Raw genomic sequence first — 20000 nt, forward strand, 5'->3', positions numbered from 1 at the left:
GTGAAGGGAAATGATACAAAACTAGAGAGACACTGAGTCTGCAGCCTGGGTCACTAGGGGTGGGGGTGTGTGTGGCAGTGCCGGACCTAAGATAGGGGGAGGAGTAGGATTTGGAGTAAGATGTCAAGTTCCCTGTAGGACTTGAGTGTGAGATGCCTCTGGGACATGCCGGTGAGAAATCTGGGAGGCCACTGAATAAGTGGATGTAGGAACATCTGTGATGGGGGTGGGGTGGCTTCAGCAGAAGTGAGGGGCACTGGCTATCTGTGGGGGCTGTTGGGATCTGGATGAGATTTGGGGTTACTAGTGGATCATTGGGGCCCTGGAAGTGTTTCGAGAATCGATAAAATTTTGGAATCAGAGGTGGGTGTTGGAGGACCGAGTGAGACCCTTGAGGGTAGTGAAGTCACGGAGATATATATCGGAGGTTGGTGGAAAACGTGGAGATGTTGGGGTTAGCATTAATCAGTAGTGGGTCAGATGAAGTCCTTGGAGTTTTATGGAGACACTGGGGATCAGCGAGATTTGGGGGGGCTTGGTCATCATGGGTGGGAAGGAATGGCTAGAAATGCTGTGGCCAGTTGGTGACTTTAAGATGTCAGTGGGAAATACTGGAGGTCAAGAGGATGTATGTTGGGTCTATGGAGACACTAGGGTCACCTGGGGTCATCTGTTGACGTCCAGCATTTGGACGAGGCCTTCTTTTGAGGGTCTCTCCGTTGCTAGGCAAACGGTTCCCAGAGCGCCGTTGCTATGGACTTGTGCTGTCTAAGTGGCCCCGCCCCTTTCCCCTGCGGGCCCCGCCCCCGCAGCCAACCACACGTCGGTCTCAGGCGCGAAGGCCGCGCCCACCTTTTCGCCCCGCCCACAGCCCCAGAACCGTTACCTGAGCGACGGCCGGGGCCCATCCCGCCTCCGGACCGCGTTGCCAATCCGAGCGGCGTCGCCCGGGCGACGACCCCACCTCTTCCGGCGCGGGCCCGCGGCTTCCGGCAGGGGGCCCGGCGGCGGGCGGCGGTCGGGCTGCGGCGGGGCCCGGGGGGCGCCCAAGATGGCGGCGGGCGGCGCGGAGGGCGGCTCGGGCCCCGGCGCCGCCATGGGGGACTGCGCGGAGATCAAGTCGCAGTTCCGCACCCGCGAGGGCTTCTACAAGCTGCTCCCCGGCGACGGCGCCGCCCGCAGGTCGGGGCCGGCTTCCGCCCAGACCCCGGCGCCGCCCCAGCCGCCGCAGCCCCCGCCCGGCCCTGCCGCCGCCTCCGGCCCCGGCGCCGCGGGCCCCGCGCCGTCTCCGCCGCCCGCAGGCCCCGGGCCCGGGCCCGCGCTGCCCGCCGTGCGCCTCAGCCTCGTGCGCCTCGGGGAGCCCGACGGCGCCGGGGCCGGGGAGCCGCCCGCCACGCCCGCGGGGCTGGGCGCCGGAGGAGACCGCGTCTGCTTCAACCTGGGTCGCGAGCTCTATTTCTATCCCGGCTGCTGCCGCCGCGGGAGCCAGCGGGTGAGCGGCCTGCGTCGTGGGCCCGGGGTGCTGAGAGCATGGGGGTGGGACCCCCTAATCGATACGAGGCCATCAGAGGGGCTTCCGAGATGTGATGGACATCCCAGGAGGAAAGGGTTCTTGGAGGTAATGCAGGATGCTGAAAGGTGATGGGAGGCTCCCGGGTTGCTGGGCATTGTGGAGGTGATGGTAAACCTTGAGGTCACGTGGGATCCCCGGGTTATGCGTGGGGGTTCTGGGATGGTGAGTACTCTGGAGGTGATGGGGGGTCTGAGACGGTGTGGGATCCTCCGGGTTTCTGGATGGCAGGCATTCTGCAGGTGATGAAGAGTCCTGAGGTGATGCAGAACCCAGGGGTATTGCAGTCCAGAAGGTGTTGGGGGGGAGGGTCTTGAGACTTGGGGAGCCCGGAGGTGAGGAGGATTCTGGAAGTGATGCGACGCTTAGAGGTGATAGGGATCCTGAAGGTGAACGGGATCCTAGAGAAAATTGGGGTTTTGGAGGAAATGAGAATCTCTGAGCTGATGGGAGCTGGAGGTGATGAAAGCCCAGCGGGGACATCCTCAGTTGTGATGGGTGTCTCCAAAGTGACGTAGGTGCCAGAGGAGTTGAGTCCCCTGGAGTTTATGGTGGTCCCCAGAAGTGATGGGGATCCTGAGAGCCCAGGGGTGAGGAAGGTACCGGAAATGTGGGGGACCGTGAGGTTTATGGATTCCTGAACTGTGATGGGGGTCCTGAGATTTAGGGACTCCAAAGTGAAGGGAATCCTGGGACGTTGGGCTTTAGAGGGTGGCAATTTGGGTGACCCTGAGTTTTGGGGGGCTTGGAATATTGTGTTGCTAAGACCCAGGCGAGTTGCTGAGGTTACGGGGCAGGACTGGAAAGGAATCGGAGCTCAGGGACTATGGGGACCCTGAACCGTGATGCTGTGGGCAAGGGTGTCCCTGAACTTTGGGGAGGCACTGTGGTCTCATGTGGAGGGGGGAAATCCCTCCTGTCTTTTTTTTCCCTCTATCTGTCTGAGATTTAGGTCCCCCTTCCTGTCTGTGGTTCACCACCCACCCCACTGCCCGCCCGCTCACCCATCCTCCTACCCACTTCCCTCAGGGACTTCACCCTGCTTCCTCTTGGTGGTTTCCCCCAACCTCAACACCCTCTTCCTTCCTCTACGTGGTAGAAGCCATTAACTCCTTTTCTCCCACCACTCAAGTCCATCGACCTCAACAAGCCAATTGACAAGCGGATCTATAAGGGCACCCAGCCCACCTGCCACGACTTCAACCAGTTCACTGCTGCCACGGAGACCATCTCCCTGCTGGTGGGGTTCTCAGCCGGCCAGGTGCAGTACCTGGATCTCATTAAGAAGGACACCAGCAAGCTATTCAACGAAGAGGTGATTGTGGGCCTCCAGCGCCCAGAACTGCTCCCCCTCACCTCTACACACACACACTGTTTGCCATAAGACTGTTTGCAGCTGCCTGGGGAGCAGTGTAGGCCTGAGAGGGCCAGCATGAGGGAGAGAAGAGGGATAGACTGACAGACATGTGGGATGGGTGACAGGCAGCAGCTAGAGTGATAAGAGCTAATGATGACAGCTGTGCTTCCTGTGTCCTGGCCCTGTGCTGTGTTAGCCCTCTGCTGAACACAGTACTCCTGGAGTTTTCATCACCCAGTGGGTTAGAGATTGTGATACCCATTTTGCAGATTAGGGAACTGAGGCTAGTCACTGGTTAGGACTTGTTTGAAGCCAGAGCCCTTGCTCTTCACATTCTGGGCCCTGTGGGCATTGGGTTCAAATCCTTGCTGCACCATTTACTCACCATGTGGCTTTGGGAAGGTGATGGCTCCTCCCTGAGCCTCAGTTTTCCTCCTCTGCCAAATGGGATTCTCATCCCTCCCTCACAGGACTGTTGTCGCAAAATCACGTGTGGAGATTGCTCAGTCCTGGGCGGACTTGGCACAAGAGGAAATGGCAGCAAACAGCCTTCTCCGTGATGGGGACTGCTCCTGACCTGTCTTTCTGTGTTCAGAGGAGGTGTTCCACACATACAGAATGCGTGAATGGCGGGAGGGAGGGAGTGGAACGTGAATGGGTTGAAAATGCACCGGCTCATCCGTTCACAGAATATTTATTGAGCGTTTGTTCTGTGCCCGGGCGTGTCCTGAGCACTGGGGCTGTCATCTCAGCGGACAGAACAGCCAGAGAGAGGGCCCTGCCGCTGTGGAGCTGCGTCTGGCTGGGGAGGCAGACAGTTATCAGCTCAGTCAAGGACGCTGGATGTCAGCGGGTGCTGAGTGCTATGGAGGGAACTCCAGCAGCAGAGGGGGCTGGGGAGCGCTTGGTGAGGTTTACATAGGGTGGGCAGGCAAGGCCTGACTGGGAGGTGACATTGAAAGAAAGACCTGACAGAGGCAAAGAAAGTTATCAGGGGAAGGACATTCTGAGTATAGAGGGAGCAGCCCGGACAGAAGCCCAGAAGCAGGACAGCAAACAGGCCATGTGGCCAGAGCCATTACTGAAGGGGAGGGTGGTGGATGAGCTCTGAGAAATAACTGGGAGGGGCCGGGTCAGGGAAGGTCTGGAGGGCCATAGAAAAGACTTTGGCTTTTAGAGCCTCTCTCCAGCCATAGAACCCAGGAATGACTTGATTATTTTCGGAATTCTCCCTAGAATGAGAAGCACCTTAGACACCTGGGAAGAAAGTTAACTCAATACGTACAGCGGATGCCTAAGGGCTTCAGGGCTTAGTTCTCTCTGGACCCCTGGTTGAGAAAGGCGGCCGTGCTGTTCAGAGGGAGAGAGCGCCAGGTGCTGAATTCCGTTTTAACAGTGTCTCTCTGGCAACCGTGTAGAGAATAGACATGGGCAGTGGCAGCCTGCTGGCCACTTAGGCCATTGCATGGTTGCTGGTGGCTGGGACCAGGGTGGCTGGAGTCGAGTGGGGGGTGAGAAGTCAGGTTCTGGGTATTACTGAAGGATTGGATGTGAGTTGTGAAGGAAAAAGGAGCAAAGATGAGCAGCTGGCAGGATGGGGTTGTCACTCGTGTGTCCAGGAAATACTTCCCAGGGGCCTCCTGTGTGCACAGCTCTGTGCTCTGGGGCTGGAATAGTGAACCACATAGAGAAAGGTCCCTTCCTTGGGGGAGCTGATATTCTGTGAATCAATTTCTTGCCTGAAGCCTGACGTGGTAAAGACGGTGGAGAGGGTTAGACAGAGGATGGTTTTCTGGAAGGCAGAACTGCCCCGTGCCACACATGGGATATTGAGGCTCCGTGGAGCTCCCCATGGCCGCCTCAGAGGCAGCCCTTCTTCCCCTGCATTCCATGACCTGGTGGCCATCCCTTTCCCCTGTGTGGGATCTCCTCTCTGAGGAGGCCCGGGCCATGTCTGACGGCCATCGAGGGGGTACCAGGTTGGGGAGGAGGTGTGCCAGGGGCCACTTGCCTTCTCCCAACCCCCCACCATCTCCCCTGGCAGCGGCTGATCGACAAGACCAAGGTGACGTATCTGAAGTGGCTGCCTGAGTCGGAGAGCTTGTTCCTGGCGTCGCACGCCAGCGGCCACCTGTACCTGTACAACGTCAGCCACCCGTGCGCCTCGGCCCCGCCCCAGTACAGCCTGTTGAAGCAGGGCGAGGGCTTCGCCGTCTACGCCGCCAAGAGCAAGGCGCCCCGCAACCCGCTGGCCAAGTGGGCGGTGGGCGAGGGGCCCCTCAACGAGTTTGCCTTCTCGCCCGATGGCCGGCACCTGGCCTGCGTCAGCCAGGACGGCTGCCTGCGCGTCTTCCACTTCGACTCCATGCTCCTGCGGGGGCTCATGAAGAGCTACTTTGGGGGCCTGCTCTGCGTGTGCTGGAGCCCCGACGGGCGCTACGTTGTTACAGGGGGCGAAGACGACCTCGTCACCGTGTGGTCCTTCACCGAGGGCCGTGTGGTGGCCCGAGGCCACGGCCACAAGTCCTGGGTCAACGCGGTGGCCTTCGACCCCTACACCACAAGGGCCGAGGAGGCGGCCACAGCCAGTGGTGACGGGGAGCGGAGTGGCGAGGAGGAGGAGGAGCCGGAGGTTGCGGGCACAGGCTCAGGCGGCGGAGCCCCGCTCTCCCCACTGCCCAAGGCCGGCTCCATCACCTACCGCTTTGGCTCGGCCGGCCAGGACACGCAGTTCTGCCTGTGGGACCTCACGGAAGACGTGCTCTACCCCCACCCGCCCCTGGCCCGCACCCGCACCCTGCCCGGCACGCCTGGCACCACGCCGCCCGCTGCCAGCAGCTCGCGGGGTGCTGAGCCAGGCCCCGGGCCCCTGCCCCGCTCGCTGTCCCGCTCCAACAGCCTCCCGCACCCAGCGGGCAGCGGCAAGGCGGGCGGCCCGGGCGCACCCACGGAGCCGGGCACGCCATTCAGCATCGGCCGCTTTGCCACGCTCACGCTGCAGGAGCGGCGGGACCGGGGGGCCGAGAAGGAGCACAAGCGCTACCACAGCCTGGGCAACATTAGCCGGGGCGGCAGTGGGGGCGGGGGCGGTGGGGACAAGCCCAGTGGCCCCGCCCCCCGCAGCCGGCTGGACCCAGCCAAAGTGCTGGGCACCGCGCTGTGCCCGCGCATCCACGAGGTGCCGCTGCTCGAGCCCCTGGTGTGCAAGAAGATCGCCCAGGAGCGGCTCACCGTCCTCCTCTTCCTGGAGGACTGCATCATCACCGCCTGCCAGGAGGGCCTCATCTGCACCTGGGCCCGGCCGGGCAAGGCGGTGAGTCACGGACCCAGGACGAGCGGGTGTTAGCCGAGGGTTTGTCACTCTCACCACTCTCACAGCTTCCAGCCCTGTGGGATGAGGGGAAGCCGTGGAAATCATAGTGTCTCAGAACAAGACCTCTCAGATCTTAGAGTGACAGGCTTCTAGAACCTTGGTGACAGCAGCAGAGAGAGCATCAGGTATGAGAGACAGCTGGGAGTGGTGGGGACCATGGCCAGCTATCAGAAGGGCAGCCAGTGGGCCCAGCATGGCCAGGTCTTATGCTTGTCACTCAAAGCTGAATCTGTATTTCTATGGAATATATGATTTTTAAATGGTGAAACTATTTGAATACTGCAGGTCAAGCTCTATGGGCAAGATTGAGCCTGTGGGCCCAGCTTCCAACCTGGGTCTCGGACTCTTGGGATCTGAGCCCACTGCTGGAGGCTCGGGCTGTAAGACCCCAGGCTCAGGGTCTGGTCCTGCACTTGGGCTCGCTGTGTGACCTTGGGCAAGTCACCAGCCCTCTCTGACCTCTGTCGCCTCTTAGGACAGGGAGGCTTGAAGATGAGTGGCAGGTGCGTGTGCCCACCTCCTGAGGTGGCCGTGGGGTTCAGGAAGTTCCCAGTAGGTGTAACTTCGGAGCTGTGGTCTCAGATGTCTTGGCTTCTCAGGGTTTGGGCTCAGGTGCCCAGGATGCCAGATCTGAGGGCCACGGCTTGGTTCCTCAGAAGAGCAGTTTTAGAATCATAGGGTCCTGAATCCCTAGAACTTAGAGCACAGTCTCAGAGCCTCAGAGGCAGGGGGGTTGGGATTTGGGGAGTCTGGTGAGTCTGAAAGAGACCCCTCTATCTCCCTAGTTCACAGACGAGGAGGCCGAGGCCCAGACAGGGGAAGGAAGTTGGCCCAGGTCACCCAGCAAGTCAGTGGTAGAGGTAGGACTGTCCTTGAGTTCCCCACCCCCCAGAATCTCAGGACCCCCCAGTCAGAAGGGAACCCCAGTTTCCCCTCTCCCCACCTCCACTCCTCCCCTATCCTCTCTGCTCAGGATCACCCAAGGACTTTAATGATTGTATAAAGTGCCACCTACTGGGACAGGGAAGCTAGCCGAGATGTGAATTCCTGGGCCTAGAGCAGCGGCCTTTGGGGGTCTGGGGTGGACTGAAGGGCCAGGCCAGGGTGGCTCCCTCCCCGTGGGGCTGGCAGGACCCCCGGGTGTCTCTAACCCTCCTCTCTCCCCTCGTCTTCCCCAGGGCATCTCCTCCCAACCAGGCAACTCCCCGAGTGGCACAGTGGTGTGAAGCCATGGATGTCGGGGTCCCCCACCCCATGTCCCCCACCTCCCAGCCATAACCCTCCCTGCTGACCTCATGGATCAACATATTAACAAGACTAACCATGACAGATGGACTGCTCCGGTCCCCCGCCCTGCACAAATTTGGGGGGCAGAGGGTCCCCCAGACTGGCCCAGACACTGGGGGGTTGTAGTGGCCTGTGTGGCCTCAGCCTTGTCTTTGCCCACTGCCAAGTTCAGTGACCCCCTCTTCTGAGACATCAGTGTTAGCCTCATCCCTGACCCCAGCATGTGACTGGTCACTCCTGGGGGAGAAACTCCCTCCCACAAGAGCCCCAGCTCTGCAGTGTACTCCTGGTCCCTGGTAGGGCAGGGGCCACCCCTCCCCTGCCCTGCCCCGCCCCGTGCTGTTGTCTGTGCTTTTGAAGAGTGTTAAATTATGGAAGCCCCTCGGGGCCCTCCCTGCCTCCCAGGAGCTCTTATTTATACTAAAGGTCCCTGTTTTCACAGTGTCTCTGTTCCCTTGCGTGGAGGTGTGGAGGAAGCGTATGTGTCCTAGAGTCGGTCCACTTTCACCTAGGGAAGAGCTAGGCCCTGCCTTGCCCGACCCCCATCTCCCTGCCCCCTTTCACTAGCAGAAAAAACTGAAGGCCAGAGGAGGGACGTGCTCAGTGCACAGCAGGTGGATCCGCCATGGCCGGCCCTGGGCAGGGCCCTTTGGACAGAGAAGAGCATCCTTCTGCCCCGCAAGCTCTCCAGGGAAGAGAGCCACCAGGGCCTCCTCTTCAAAGTCCTGGGCAGGATTTTCAAAGTTGTTTGAAAGTGCTCAAACTTGCCAAATCAGATATCATAGGGGCCTGCCCAGATGGGGTCCCCCAGGCTTCTCCCGAGGTGCCCAGAGTGAGTGAACCTCCTTGAGCATAAGTCTTGGCCTCCTGCTGCCTCACACCTGGCTCAGCCGGGGCCAGGCGTCCCGAGCCAGCCAGAGAGCATGGTTTCTTCCAGGAGAGCTGTCCACCGCTGGAGAGAACAACGAGAATCCCTCCTGGCTGGCTCTCTGGAGCTGCGGGGAGTGGTGTCTTCCCGCTCCACCCTCCACCCCCCGAAATGTTTCTGTTTCTAATCCTAGCCCGGGCAGGAATGTGGCTGCAGGGCCAGGGTCCAAGGAGCTATTTTGGGGGCTCCTCTGCCTCCCCCAGGCTTTGGCCAGCAAGTCACCCCTGGTCCTGGCTCCTGAGGGCCTCCCTTCCCGTTTGTCTCACCGCCCCTTCCCCACCCTCCTGCCAAAAAAAAGTCAGTGAGAAGCCGAGGGCCTGAGGGCTAAATTTAAACTGTCCCAAAGTCTGAATCCGTGGCTGAGTCACCCGCGAAGCTGCCCTGTCCTCCCACCCCCCTTTCCAGGCCTCACCCCGTTCTCCTCCCTCCCCCCCAACTCCAGGGCTGGGGAGGGGTGTTACCGGATCATCTGAACCTCAATTGGCCCCCTCGGGGGAATGGGAGGGCTCATCTTTGGCATCTGTCACACTTGTAGCTTCCTCTGTGCTCCGCCTTTTTCTTGGGGGGAGTGAGAGAGTTGAGATTCTCCACCCACCCCCCTCTCACACCGAGGCATTCTGGGGGCCCTGGAAGGAGGGAGTTGGGGGGCCTGGCTTGTGAGGGGTTAAGGCCTGGAGGCGGGAGGGGGCCGGACCGAGGGGTGGGGAGAAGGGGAGGAGGCCTCAGCAGCCAGCAAAGAGAAGTGTCCAGAGAGGCCCAGGGGACAGCCAGGGACAAGCAGACATGCGGCCTGGGCCCAGGGGCCTGGACAGGGGCTGCCAGGCCCCGTGACGGGAGGACCCCGAGCCCCCGGCCCGGGGAGGGGGCCATGGTGCTGCCTGCCCGACATGTCAGCCGAGGTGCGGCTGAGGCGGCTCGAGCAGCTGGTGCTGGACCCCGGCTTCCTGGGGCTGGAGCCCCTGCTCGACCTTCTCCTGGGCGTCCACCAGGAGCTAGGTGCCTCCGACCTGGCCCAGGACAAGTATGTGGTGGACTTCTTGCAGTGGGGTGAGTGCTGCCTGCATGGGCTACCCCAGATTGGGGAGGGCAGGGCAGAGGCAACAGATGGGTCTGGGCTCAGGGGCTACTGTTGGGGGTGGGCAGGATGGACATAGGGAGAGCCTCCCACTCAGGGGCCCGGAGCTTGGGCCTGGGTCCTGGGGCGACATGCCCCTACTCCTTTGCCACCCTGGCCGGGCAGATTGGGGTCAGCAGAGGCCAGGGCAGCCATGACTCAGAACCGTGGCTTGGGAGTCCTGGTAAGCTGGGCTGGGCACGGCCTCCCGTGGTCCCTCTGCACCCCGGCCCCGAGTCAAGGCCTAGGGACATGCTGGGAGCCCCGTCTCCTTGGACTCCCCCCGCAAATAGGCCTTATGGCCCTCCACCCTGGTTTCCCAGAGCACAGGGGCATGCGGAGAGGGACAGCATGGGGCAGCTGCCAGGGGCGCGGCTGACGGGCAGGTGTTCGGCGCCAGCCTCTCCAGCTGCCCCAACAGGTGCCCAGGCACTGGGAGGGCGGGTGACTCAGGCTGGCCGTGGGGGAGAACCAGCTCTGTGGACAGGCGCCACCCAGCATCCCCCTTGGATGGAGGAGGAACAATCTAAGGCTCTTCTGGGTGTGCTCTCTCTCTCGAGGTTCCATGCCCCCACCTTGGTCTCCTCTCTGTGGATCCTTGATTCTCCTCCAGCTCCCCGGGTCCCTTCATTCTAGTTCACACCCTCCAACCTTCAGCTCTCCCACAAAGTCCCTTCTTGCCAGGTCTTTCCCTGCAGGCAGGTCTGGAGGGAAGATGCTTCAACCTCAGCCTCCTGCCGTGTCCGCCCCCACCCCCTCCTAGCCCAGGACTCACTCTGGTTTCTGTCTCTTTGACACCCCGCCACTCTGTCCCTCCACCAGTCTGTCCCTCAGGGGCTTGCTCTTGGTCCTTGGGCTCTGTGTGTCCCTGGCTCTATCCGTCCCTGTTTCTGGTCTCTCTGCCTTCTCTCACTTCCTCTTTTCTTGCTTCCATCTCTTTCTGACCCAGGCCCTGCTCCTCTCCCTTCTCCCGTTTTGCAGATAGGAAGGTGGAGGCCAAGGGCCAGGCCACTCAGCCCCTGGAAGAACCTTCTCCCTACCTCCCTGCAGCCCTTAGTAACTCTCTCCGCCCCACTTTTGCAGAGGATGAAGTGGGCTGGCAGGGTAAACTGAGACCTGAGGTGGGGGCAGGGGTCTGGCTCTCCTGTAGGGAGCACTCCTTTTGTGGCCCGAGCAGCATCCTTTGGCCCCTCCCCTGCCAGGCCTCCCAGGCGGGGGAGGGGGCCTGGGTTCCCGCTGCCTTAAAAGGGCTCAATATCTTGGCTCTCTCCTCCCTCCCCCGTCCTGGGCCCTGGCTGGTTCTTCCCTGCCGGCCCAGTCTCCCCGAACCCCATGGGGGCTCCTGTCGCCCCTCCATAGCCCACTGTATCTCCCCTCATTCCTGCTCACACCCATCCCTCTCTCCGTCCTGCCTCCAAAGTCCCCAGCTTCTTCCACCCCTGGGAGTCCAGGCCTCTCTCTCTCTCTCTGTCTCCTGCCTCCACCCCCGGCCTTCCTCCCCCCAAACTGCCCTCTCTGACATTCCTAGCTGGAGGACCTTGGGCAAATGCCTTCATCTGTCTGAGCCGTGATTCCCCTCTGTAAAGAAGGGGCAATAATAAAGCCCTCCCCCTGGAGTTGAGAGGACGAGATAACACACTGGAACCTGGACTGAGCCTGCAGCACTGGAGCCCTGGATTCCGGCCCATGCTGGCTTTGTCTCCCTCTCCCCGCCCTTCTCCCAGCCCCCGCCCCAAATCCAGTGTTTCCCAAAGTGTGGTCAGGGGCCACGTGCATCTGAACCTAGAGTACTGGGTTACACTGCAGGTCTGGGCCACAAACCGGGACAGACTGAAGGAGAGCCCCGAGGGGGGGGGCCGGTCTGCGCACTCTCGCCCTCACCCCGAGTGGGGGTGGGGGCCTGCGGCCCAGGGAGCCCTAAGAACTGGGCCTTATTTCTTCTCCCTCTGTTCTTCAGGGCTTCCGTTCTGCAGACTGTTACCCCACCCTCTCCATCCTGCACCCACTAGAGCCCTTTGACCTAATGCCCTGTCCCAAAAAGGGGTTCCCAGGCATCCCGCCTCTCTGTAGGGGGCAGTTTGGGGTCCCCAAAACATTACACAGTGTTTATGTGGGGGAGCTCTTGGGAGGCAGACGGTCAGACGGAGGCGGAGGAACAGAGAATGGGGAGACTAAGAGGCAGAGAGAGGAGAGAAGGAGGGGCAGGGAGAGGGAGACTGAGGGACAGAGGGTGGGACTTCCTCCTCGTCTCCAGTGTCAATCCCAGTGACCCTCGGTTGTCACCTGCCCCCGCCCCCCAGTGGAACCCATCGCGGCGAGGCTTAAGGAGGCCCGACTGCAGAGGGATGACTTCGAGATTCTGAAGGTGATCGGACGCGGGGCGTTCAGCGAGGTGAGCCTTGAGCAGCGGCGGCAGCTCGGCGGGGCGGGAGACGCGACTCTCCGTGCGGTGGGCGGGACATGGGAGTTCCAGGCGGGGCCTTAGAAATTGATGAATGACTGAGTTTAGAACGCCTAAGACTGGCGGGGGTGGGGGTGGGGCTTGGCGCCCGTGGGCGTGGCCTCTCGTGGGCGGGGTAAGGGGTGGAGTCCAGTCCCGGCGAGCCCGAGTGCTTCCCCGCCACCTCCGCCCCAGTCACCCTGTGTCGGCCTCCAGGTAGCGGTGGTGAAGATGAAGCAGACGGGCCAGGTGTTCGCCATGAAGATTATGAATAAGTGGGACATGCTGAAGAGAGGCGAGGTGAGGGCCGGGGCTGAGTGTGCAGGGCGCTGGGGATTCCCGTCCCCCAACTCCAGCTTCAGGTCGCCCCGTTGCCCCGCAGGTGTCGTGTTTCCGCGAAGAGAGGGACGTGTTGGTGAACGGGGACCGGCGCTGGATCACGGAGCTGCACTTCGCCTTCCAGGACGAGAACTACTTGGTGAGCCCCAGGCCAGGGCGACTGGAGGGACGGACCCCCACCTCCGACCGAGGCTGTCAGTTAACGAGGCGGGGGCAGGGGGAGGAAGTTCTAGGATTGCGGCGCTGCCTCGAAATGCCTGCGGGAGTGTGTGTGTGGTAGGAACGGGCCCTCCTTTCTGGGGACGGGAGATGTCCCTTTCCGCTGATTCTGGGGGACTCTGGAAGGATGCCGCCATCGGAGGAGTCTCTCACCTGGAATGGGATTGCTCTCTAAAGCCGACGTGAGGGCCTCTGGCCGGTGTATCTGGGCTCTGGGCCCTGTGCTGTGGCATTGGGAGGCCCCTGGGTTCTCTTTTTCCCTGATTCTCTCTGGGGGAGCGAATCTCTGTCCAGTGACATCCTGAGAGAATTAGGGGGTTTTGGGGGATCTCTTGGGCTCTCCTGGGGCTGGGGCTGCGGGGTTTCTGCCCGGGATGGGGCGTCTCTGGGAGTCTTTGTTCGGGCTATCAGCGATCGGCGCCTAGGGGGGCTACCGACCCCCAGGACACGTCCCCTCCTAGTACCTGGTCATGGAGTACTACGTGGGCGGAGACCTGCTAACGCTGCTGAGCAAGTTTGGGGAGCGGATCCCTGCCGAGATGGCGCGCTTCTACCTGGCTGAGATTGTCATGGCCATCGACTCGGTGCACCGGCTGGGCTACGTGCACAGGTGAGCGCTGCAGAGGCCGAGGGGCGGGACCTAGAGGGGGAGAGCAAAGGTTGTACCCCAGAAGGTTGTAGCCCACTGGGGGAAGGGCCTGAGGAGTGGGGTCCAGAATTGTACAGTCCCCAAAGGGGCAGAACCCTAGGAGGCCAGGCCGGAGGGTGGGAACTAGAGAGCACGTCCCTAAGGGGTGGTGCCCGAGGCGGTGCTGCCTGGAAGGACGGGGCCTGGTGAGACAGTGAGGGGGCTCACCTATCCCTCTTTCTCTCCTCCTCCCGGCTGCGCAGGGACATCAAGCCGGACAACATCCTGTTGGACCGCTGCGGCCACATCCGCTTGGCCGACTTCGGCTCCTGCCTCAAGTTGAGGGCGGACGGGACGGTGAGCGGTGCGCCCGCGGTGGGCAACTCGGGCCACCTATGAGGAGTGGGGTCAGCCATGAGAGGTGGGGTCACCCACGAGGGGTGGGGTCGGCAGAGGCAGAACTAGGGTTCTGCTTAGTTGAAGGGCTAGATTTGGAGGGGGAAGGAGGAGGAGGCGACCCAGGCCTAAGTGTGCGCGTGGCTCGTGGTTAGAAGAGGCAGGAGGAGGGACTAAGCTGGGGGGCGTGGTTAGAAGGAGGGGGTGGAGCCAGAGCTCGGGGGACGGGGCCAAGTCAACTCTGGTCCTGTTGCTCAGGTGCGGTCGCTGGTGGCTGTGGGCACGCCGGACTACTTGTCCCCCGAGATCCTGCAGGCCGTGGGCGGCGGGCCCGGGCCGGGCAGCTACGGGCCGGAGTGTGACTGGTGGGCGCTGGGCGTGTTTGCCTACGAAATGTTCTACGGGCAGACGCCCTTCTACGCGGAGTCCACGGCCGAGACCTACGCCAAGATCGTGCACTACAAGGTGAGCAGAGCCCGAGGGACCCCTGAGCTCTCCGCACAGGCTCCCAGGCTCACATCCCCTCTGTCCCTCTGCCTCCGAGCAGGAGCACCTGTCTCTACCGGTGGCGGACGCAGGAGTCCCCGAGGAGGCTCTCGACCTCATCCAGCGGCTCCTGTGCCCTCCAGAGATGCGGCTGGGCCGGGATGGAGCAGGTGATTTCCAGAAGCATCCTTTCTTCTTTGACCTCGACTGGGAAGGTCTCCGAGACAGCATGCCCCCCTTTACGCCTGATTTCGAGGGTGCCACAGACACGTGCAACTTCGATGTGGTGGAAGATGGGCTCACTGCCATGGTGAGCGGGGGCGGGGTAGGTACCTGCGACGGCGGCTCGGCAGAGGGCACCCCCATGCCTCCTCCATCAAGTTGGGGTAGGGAGAGTGCCCACATTCTGGGGTCCTGGAATCATTCCTTCCCCAGAGCACCTGCTCTGTGCCCCCCAGTGCTGGGAACCCAGTGGTGACCTAGACTCACAGTCCTGTGGGGGACACAGACTTGTCCCCAGAGAGATCAGGGTTGAGATGGGGGAGTGTGGGGGGTGGGGCTCCTGACCCAGCATCAAAGGTCCTGGAGGGCTTCCTGGAGGGGGGTGCTGTCTGAGCTGAGACCTGAGAGGGTGAGAAGCAAGAGGCAGAAGAGCACTGTAGAGGAATCTCTCTTCTCAGGCCAGCTCTCTCTCAATCCTCGGACGAGCTCTCCCGAGGGCGTGCTCAGCCTGGGTGCCCTTGTGCTGGGCACTGCTGGGGACACAGGGACCAAGTCAGCCCTGGTCCCTCATGCACTTACAGTGTGAAGAAGTATATAATTCTACAGCAGCGAGGGCCCTGAGGGAAGCAGCAGGATACAATACAAGAAAATGATGGAGAGGCCACTTTAGATAGGCTGCAAGTGGGGGTGGGTTTGGGGGCACCAAGACTGGGGAGGGGTGAGGGGCCAGCCTGACAACTGCTGGTCATCTCTCATCTGTGTTTCTCTTGTATAGGAGACACTGTCAGACATACAGGAAGGCGTGCCGCTGGGGGTCCACCTGCCTTTCGTGGGTTACTCCTACTCCTGCATGGCCCTCAGGTGAGCGCTGCCCCTGAGCAGCCCGTGGGCAGTGGGCTGGGGGTGCCGGCCCCCGGAGGCTGCTCGGGGTGACCATATCCTGGCACCCAATAGAACTGCAGGATCAGTCTTGGGACATTATTATCGTGGGACCAAGGACTCTTAGGAGCCCAGAGTGGTAGGACCTTAGAATCTCAGACCACAAGTACTTTGAAATTTTAGATTCAATTGTAAAACCTCAGAGCAACAGACTCGGCCTTCCAGAATCTTCCAAACTTTCACTTTTAGATTTCTAGTACACAGAGTCATGGGACCTCAAAATCTTAGAAAATAAGAACTTTAGAATTTTTAAATCAATCTTAAAAGAACACAAACTCATTGAATCACTCACACAACCATAAAGCTTTTTAAAAACATTAATTATACAAATAATACATTGCTTGACGCAAGTAAGTTAGAAAGTATGGATAAGGAAAATGAATCCCACCATCAGCAATGGTCCCTGGCTCACACACATTTTTAACAACCGTGAGAAGATGCTGTATTCTAATCTCATTTGTTGCTGGATGACATATTGCAAACACCATTTCTTCTCATGAATGAACCACGACATGATCCTGACCTGCTGTGTAGTGTCCTCCTTACTGGGCGGGTGAGGGCTCCATTAGCCCGTGCTTTCTGTCATAATCCCTGATGGATGAACAGCTGCAGGGTGGTCTCTGCGCATGTCTAGATCACGAGGCCCTTGAGACGTATTTCCATGAGTGGGATTGCTGGGCTGGCAGGGAGGGACATCCACTTTTATTGCAATTCCATATTCCTAGGGAAGGTTTGTCCCCCTGTCAGCAGCTGGGTCTGAGGGAGTGGTGTGTGGATGTCTAGCATCACAGTCTTGGGATCCCACACCCAGTCTTAAGACTACATCTTTGGGGGTGACCAGAGTTAGGTGGGGTCCCCTTCACTGTCCTGAGGCCCTAAGGAGAAGGGTCTGCAAAAGTCATACAGAGAGGAAGGAGACGAGCAGACCCTAGCACGTGTCTGGACCCTGGATTCCCGCAGAAGCTGCAGTGAGGGTGGCTCCCAGGGGCCTGAGGCCTATGAGGGGCAGGCCTTTTCCTAGCAAGAGGACCTGTCACACCAGCCTGGCAATTTGTTCTCTTCACTCTGCCCCCTCCCCCTCCTCAAACCACAGGGTCTTGGGTCTGGCCGCCCCTCGCCCACAGGCTAGGGAGTCCTGGCTCTAAACGCAGGGGATCGGCAGCCTCTGGTATGGGGCCAGCTCTCCCTCCCCTCACCCATTCCTCTCCCCAGGGACGATGAGGTCCTGGGCCCCACACCCATGGAACTGGAGGCTGAGCTGTTGCCTGAGCCACCTGTGCAAGTGCCCAGCCCGGAGCCCACAGTGCCCGCACTGGAGAAAACAGTGAGTCGTTGGAGGAGAGGGTCAGTGAGGGACGAGGGCGTCCTGGGTGGTGTGTGCCCTGGAGTGCTAAGGCCTCTGGGAGCTCACTCGACAGAGACAGAAAACAGTAGAGACAAGGTGACTTCAGTGAGAGATGATCACAGGGCATTGAGTGTGTGTGGAGGGAGACTTGGAAGAGAGGGCCCCTGGAGAAGGAGGAGGAACCCCCCGGGGAAGAAAAGTGCCCATTGTTCAGCAGAGGGAACCTGAAGGGCAAAGGCCCTGAGGGGGGAACCCGCTGGGTTGTTCCTGAGCAGAAAGGAGGGTAGTAAGGCTGAACTGTTCCAGGAGAAGGGGGTGGAGGGGGAGGGGAGGGGAGGCGGGAGAGGCCAGCAGTACACAAACCAAACAGGGCCTTTTGGTGGCAGGCCTTCTCCTGAGGGCACTGGGTGGCAGGAGGAATGCTGAGCAGAGGAGGGCCATGGTCAAGTTGAGTTAGTGTCTTAGGAACAGCTCTCTGGTTCCTGTGTGGAAGGTGGATGGGAAGGCACCAGACTAAGGCTGGAGTCCAGGGTAGGGCTGGGGTTAGGGAAGGAGGGGGTTTGCATCATTGTAGGAGCTGTGGGGAGTCCAGAAAGATCCAGGGGATGGGGGAGTAGAAGACAAGGGAGGATACCAGGCCTGGAACCCATGCTCAAGTCTCGAAGGCTCCAGGAGCCACAGGAAACCCAGCCCTACACCCGGTCCCCATCCACAGGCTGAAGCGGCAGTCCTGGAGGCCGATGCGGAGGCCGTTCCGGCGGTGGCGGAGGCCGAAATGACGCTGCGCGAGCTCCAGGAGGCCCTGGAGGAGGAGGTGCTGACCCGGCAGAGCCTGAGTCGGGAGCTGGAGGCCATCCGCACGGCCAACCAGAAGTTCGCCAGGTCGGGACCGGGGCTCGGGGCCCAGTCGCTGCCTGTAGCGGCCTCGCTCGCTGCGATCCAAGGGCTCACGGTCCTTCCCTCCCCGCAGTCAGCTCCGCGAGGCCGAGGCCCGGAACCGAGACCTGGAGGCGCAAGTCCGGCGGCTGCAGGAGCGGATGGAGCAGCTACAGGCCGAGGGAGCCGCAGGCGAGTCCCTCAGCCGCCCCCTTTGCCGAGGGCGCCGGGGGAGGTGGGCCCGCGGCGTGTGTGGACACCTGGGGGAGGGCGAGGGGCCCAGGCTGGGGCACGCCGCGCCACCGCCCTCCTCGTCCCTCCACGCGCCCTACGCCTCTCTCTTCTCCTTCCAGCTGTCACGGGGGTCCCTAGTCCCCGGGCCACGGATCCACCTTCCCATGTAAGACCCCTCTTTGTCCCCTGCGCCAAGCCTGCTCTCCCCTCTGCAAACCCCGTCCCCGTCTCCCCGTCCAGACTTGGGGCTCACCCTACCTCTTCGGGTTCCAGGCGGCAGACACCCTCCATTCAGCCCCGCATCTACCAGATCTCCCCCGATTCAGGCCTCTCGCCAAATCCCGGCCGGGATCCCTAGATTCCCTCCCCGACCTCCACTCCCCTCGCTCTCTCTCGCCTCCCGCCGACGGCGGCCGGGCCGGGCTGGGCTCCGATCGGGTCACCTGTCCCTTCTCTCTCCAGCTAGATGGTCCCCCGGCCGTGGCTCTGGGCCAGTGCCCGCTGGTGGGGCCAGACCCCATGCGCCGCCGCCACCTGCTGCTCCCTGCCAGGGTACGTCCGGCTGCTCACGCCCGCCCGCCGCCGCCGCGCCCCCGCATCGCTCCACGCACGCCGAGCCTCTGCTTCGCTGCGCCTCTGCGGGGCCGGGCCTGCCGCGGGGAGGGAGGATGCTCGGGCAGCCAATGAACACAGGCCGCTAGGAAGCAGCCAATGACGAGCTCGAATAAGACTTGAGGCTTGCAAGCCCACCAACTGCAGCTGCCCGCGCAGTCGGGGGAGGGGCGGAGTTCTGGGAGGATTGTGGACCCACCCACGGGCGTAGGCGGGGCGAGTCCCGGGAGCCAATCAGGGGCCGGTGTCGCGGTGCTGATCCCGCCCTCTCGCCCGCAGGTCCTTAGGCCTAGCCTATCGGAGGCGCGTTCCCTGCTGTTCGCCGCTGCTCTGGCTGGTGCCGCCGCCCTGGGCTGCGCTGGGTTGGTGGCCTGCGCCGGCCATCTCACCCCGGTCTGGCGCCGCCCGGGAGACGCCTTCGCCCCCTGAACCCTAGAGCCCCAGCCTGTCCTCCTCGGGCCCCGCTGGAGGGTTGGGTGACCCGGGAACGGCCCAGAAGCCACTCCCACCGCCCCGTTGACAGCAGTCCCAGCGTGGGTCTCCGCCCCAGCTCCAGCCCTGTGATCCGGGCCCGCCCCCTGGCGGCCGGGGAGGGAGGAGCCGGGCCCGCGGCCGGAGCACAGGGCGCAGGGGAGGGTGGTAGACGGGAATGACGCTGCTGCGGCTGCGGCTGCGGCTGCGGCTGCTGCTGCTGCTGGGGGGGAATCGCGGACCACTTCCTTCCTCCGGCCGGGCTGAGGCCTCGACACAGACGGACAAACTGCGATCTCGAGAAGGCAGCAGGGCCAGGGCTCGGCCATCCACGCACCCCCACCCACGGCGGCTCGCAAACCACAAATCCCCCCCGTGCATGAGGCCCTGCTCCCCCGAAACGTTCTCTTCCCGCGGCGAAGCTCTAGCGCCAGCTCCGCTCGCTCTCCCGGGAGCCTTTTGCTTTGGCCAGCCCCGCTTTTTCGGGGGCCCCGCGTCCTCCTCCTCACGTGCGCCGCTCTCGGAGCCACAGCCGGCTCCGCCCGCCTCGGCGTCTGGGTATTTATTGACCTGTTCTCCGACCCGCTGACAGGCTCCAGGACTCCAGCACCCTGATCCACGTTTTGGATGCACTGAGACCCCGACATTCCTCGGTATTTATTGTCTCTCCCCACCTAGGACCCCACCCCCGATCCTCGCGAATAAAAGGCCCTCCCGTCTGTCCCAAGCTCGGAACTCCGCTGTGTCCGCTCTGTTTGCGTTGCGGCTGCTCAGTGGGCCAATCAGAAGGCGCGTGGAGGCGGCCCATCGCCTGGCGGGGAGCTAGCGGGACGTGAAGTGAACGAATCAGGGCTGGGGCTGGGGACTGGGAGGCGTGGCCTCGGCATCCGGCCAATAGAAGAAGGCGAGTGGGCTACGCGAAGGCACCGCCCCTCGTCCAGCTGTGGCCCAGCTGTGCCACTCGATCGCGGGAGAGAAGGGGGCTGGGCCGGCGGCGCTCGCGGCCATCCTCCTACCACTGCGCATGCGCGGGCCACGCGCATCCGTTCCGGGGACTTACGCTCAAGAAAAGTTGCTGTAAACTTTCTAGCCCGTTCCCCCGCCCCCTCTCCCTGCCAGACCCGCCCCCCTGCGGAGCCGGGAATTCCGAGGGGCGGAGCGCAG

The 20000-nt window shown here is 62.0% G+C and overlaps 2 protein-coding genes and 2 long non-coding RNA genes across 6 annotated transcripts; 2 read left to right on the plus strand and 2 right to left on the minus strand.

The window, feature by feature from the left end:
• Nucleotides 1–1031: 1031 nt before the first annotated feature.
• DMWD (DM1 locus, WD repeat containing) lies at nt 1032–8031 on the plus strand. Of its 2 annotated transcripts, XM_004440379.3 has the most exons (5): nt 1032–1492; nt 2703–2885; nt 4972–6240; nt 7086–7160; nt 7479–8031. In XM_004440379.3, exons 1-5 carry the CDS (start codon nt 1052–1054, stop codon nt 7524–7526), a joined length of 2016 nt encoding a protein of 671 aa, XP_004440436.2. In that variant the 5' UTR covers nt 1032–1051; the 3' UTR covers nt 7527–8031. The 2 variants fall into 2 exon arrangements, with proteins under 2 accessions (XP_004440436.2, XP_087277657.1); XM_087421531.1 differs by lacking the exon at nt 7086–7160 and having other exon boundaries at nt 1033–1492.
• Nucleotides 8032–9247: 1216 nt separating this feature from the next.
• DMPK (DM1 protein kinase) lies at nt 9248–19563 on the plus strand. 2 transcript variants are annotated; one of them, XM_004440167.3, is made up of 15 exons: nt 9248–9562; nt 11930–12021; nt 12286–12369; nt 12452–12547; nt 13089–13237; nt 13519–13612; nt 13910–14116; nt 14199–14462; nt 15135–15220; nt 16511–16622; nt 17359–17525; nt 17614–17711; nt 17873–17919; nt 18216–18305; nt 18645–19563. In XM_004440167.3, exons 1-15 carry the CDS (start codon nt 9403–9405, stop codon nt 18792–18794), a joined length of 1896 nt encoding a protein of 631 aa, XP_004440224.1. In that variant the 5' UTR covers nt 9248–9402; the 3' UTR covers nt 18795–19563. The 2 variants fall into 2 exon arrangements, with proteins under 2 accessions (XP_004440224.1, XP_014650663.1); XM_014795177.2 differs by having other exon boundaries at nt 18220–18305.
• Nucleotides 11121–14936, minus strand: LOC147912854 (uncharacterized). The gene is made up of 3 exons (XR_015549476.1): nt 13484–14936; nt 12269–13267; nt 11121–12109 (listed from the first exon to the last, which is right to left on the minus strand). It is a non-coding gene; the product is annotated as an uncharacterized LOC147912854 (long non-coding RNA).
• LOC147912855 (uncharacterized) lies at nt 15598–17068 on the minus strand. The gene is made up of 2 exons (XR_015549475.1): nt 17007–17068; nt 15598–16019 (listed from the first exon to the last, which is right to left on the minus strand). It is a non-coding gene; the product is annotated as an uncharacterized LOC147912855 (long non-coding RNA).
• Nucleotides 19564–20000: the final 437 nt, after the last annotated feature.

This window comes from Ceratotherium simum, chromosome 33, assembly GCF_057802395.1.
Source record: "Ceratotherium simum simum isolate JZ-2026a chromosome 33, ASM5780239v1, whole genome shotgun sequence".
NCBI classification, from domain to species: domain Eukaryota; kingdom Metazoa; phylum Chordata; class Mammalia; order Perissodactyla; family Rhinocerotidae; genus Ceratotherium; species Ceratotherium simum.